Source organism: Carassius carassius, chromosome 23 (assembly GCF_963082965.1).
Source record: "Carassius carassius chromosome 23, fCarCar2.1, whole genome shotgun sequence".
In the NCBI taxonomy this organism is placed as follows: domain Eukaryota; kingdom Metazoa; phylum Chordata; class Actinopteri; order Cypriniformes; family Cyprinidae; genus Carassius; species Carassius carassius.
The window spans coordinates 31,581,877-31,584,376 of NC_081777.1; the positions used below are offsets into that span (position 1 = coordinate 31,581,877).

A 2,500-nucleotide genomic window follows, 5' to 3' on the forward strand; every position below is an offset into this window, starting at 1 on the left:
ACTGATCTTCAGCCTGATGGCCCCCGAAACCATCGACTTATCCGTCCGCTTCTCTGAACAGACAATGAGCATGTGAACAGAAGACAGAAATGACACGCAGAAACAGAAATAAAGTGAGTGAAATCATTGAGGCGGAGCCTGTCAATAACACACATAATGCAGCTGATCTCAGAACAGTGACCTGCAGACAATCTCATCACCGTGTTTCATTACAAATCTGACCCAGGATCAGATGGCACATTTAAACCAGACAATGAGAAAATGTGTCCCTTGAGCACAAAACCAGTCTCTGGGGTATATTTGTAGCAATAGCCAACAATACATTGTATGGGTTAAAAAAAAAGTATGCCAAAAATCATTAGGATATTAAGTAACGATCATGTTCCATGAATATACTTTGTAAATTTCCTGCTGTAAATACATCAAAACTTAATTTTTGATTAGCAATATGCATTGCTAAGAATTCATTCTGACAACTTTAACAATGATTTTCTCAATATTTCGATTTTTTTTGCACACTCAGAGTACAGATTTTCAAATACATAATATATATTGTATATAAATAAGATTCTAACAAACCATACATTAATGGAAAGCTTATTTATTTAAAAAAATGTATTCTTAATGATTGGTTTGGGACGCCATTGTCCCAAATGTTTAATTTGAGCCATGAGCACTGAAACCCAGAAACAGAAGCTACAGTACAGTATGTTTACAGTAATATGAGATTCTTCCTTTGCAATAACATGCATGAAATGTGTGTTAAGAAAGTATAAATAGTCCAATTTCATGCTGATTTGTTGATTCATGCTGAGACGTTCAGTAGCTGCGATTAAACTAATGCATGATATGAAATGATTCTTTGCAGATAAGACTCCGCACATCTTGTTTTATAGATGTTTTAATTTCTCTGATTGATGTCTGGTCTGCGACCGCAGTGGAGTTTTCTCACATGGACAGATGGAGAAGGAGCGAGCAGATATCAGCGCTTGGGTTTGGCCCGAGTCACGCTCTAAACCACACGCTTCTGCTCCGAGCCAAGCAAAACAATCCCACAATCCAACAAATAAAGCATCAACAACAGCAGAAACGATTCTCTGTGGAACAATTAGGCCAGCTGCACCAGAACAAAACTCTTCAACTTCCTTTCAAAGGTATTAAAGGGATAATTCACCTGAGGTGAAGCTGGAAGGACTGGAATTCGGCACAAAATTAACTTCTTTAAGGTTGGGTGAATCTCACAAAGTAAAGCTCAGATAGTCACATTTCACCTTAAAATCACCCTAAAATATTATTTTACATTGAGACCTTTTTTTCAAGACATCTTTTTGCACTGACAACTTTTTTTTAAACACATTTCCTGCCTACATTCCCATTAATTTAATGTGAAAAAAATATATAATTCACATTGTTTATAGCTAGAAAAAATATATTTTTCGGCATATAACTAAAAGCCTAAATTCTCATCAACGACAGAATTAAAGAAATAAAAATAATAATATAATACATGATATAAAGGCAACGCAAGTTTATTTATATAACATTTTATACATAATTGCAATTCAAAGTTTTGCATAAAAGGCATTTAAAAAATAATCAAGTTTACTAAGAAATAAAACTAATAAAAAAGTAACATTTATTGGAGAAGAATAAGGATGCATATAAATTATATAAAATACAATAATAATAATAATTTTACATGTGTACCAGAGTGTGAATAGCTGTTTAATAACGGAAATTATTTTAAATGTTGTAAAAATCAATTAAAGGTAATTGCATTATTTATTTATTTACTTTGTTTTATTTATTTAGTTGTCATTCTAGGGCGGGGGAAGGCTTTGAAAGTTCTTTCTCCGAACCATATATGGATATATTCATGTGTCTTCTATTGACACGCCCCATTGAAGAAAGGGGCGGGGTGAGGATATCTCATTAGCATTTAAAGAGACATGCACCAAAACGAGTCGCTGTGAACAGAACTATTTTGACATGATAAAAAGGGTGTTGTTTGGCACGACAAATGAGGAATTTTAACCAAAGTGTGTTACAGACATTTCATGAAGATCCTGAATAATCATAACAACATACCGAGATTATACCAGACGTCCATCTCCCCGCTCAGCATGCGCACCTCGATGATGGTCTGACCCAGGAAATCATCAGATTCCTTCTTGAAGTGCTGCTTTACTCTGGACTTTATGTCGTCGTCTTCATCCCACACACGGACCTTTATACGGTCTGTAGCGTTATGACACTCACTGACGGACACAGAGAGAGAAGAGCATCACACAAAGATGCTTCTCATACAATTCCCCATATATCATAAAACATTAGCTGATCAGTAACTCTTCCAGTACAAATATCTTACGATTCTTAAATAAAGACACATTTACTGTTTTGTTGAATGCAATCTGCTTTTGAGAGAGTTCCTGGACTTGGATTTCACGGGGAGATGATTTTGCATCTTACACTGGACATGCAAAAATACTTTATCAAATAC

At 35.0% G+C, this 2,500-nt stretch overlaps 1 protein-coding gene across 2 annotated transcripts in view; it reads right to left on the reverse strand.

Moving 5' to 3' along the window:
- The window catches only part of LOC132101774 (protein unc-13 homolog C-like), a 146,914-nt gene that overhangs the window by 97,963 nt on the left and 46,451 nt on the right, over positions 1-2,500 (reverse strand). For both annotated transcript variants that reach the window (XM_059506972.1, XM_059506971.1), the window contains exons 10-11: positions 2,089-2,258; positions 1-53 (exon numbers count right to left, since the gene is read on the reverse strand). The exon at positions 1-53 is cut by the window's left edge and continues 63 nt beyond it. In XM_059506972.1, coding sequence (XP_059362955.1) covers positions 1-53; positions 2,089-2,258 — 223 coding nt within the window. The remainder of the gene's footprint in view (positions 54-2,088; positions 2,259-2,500) is intronic.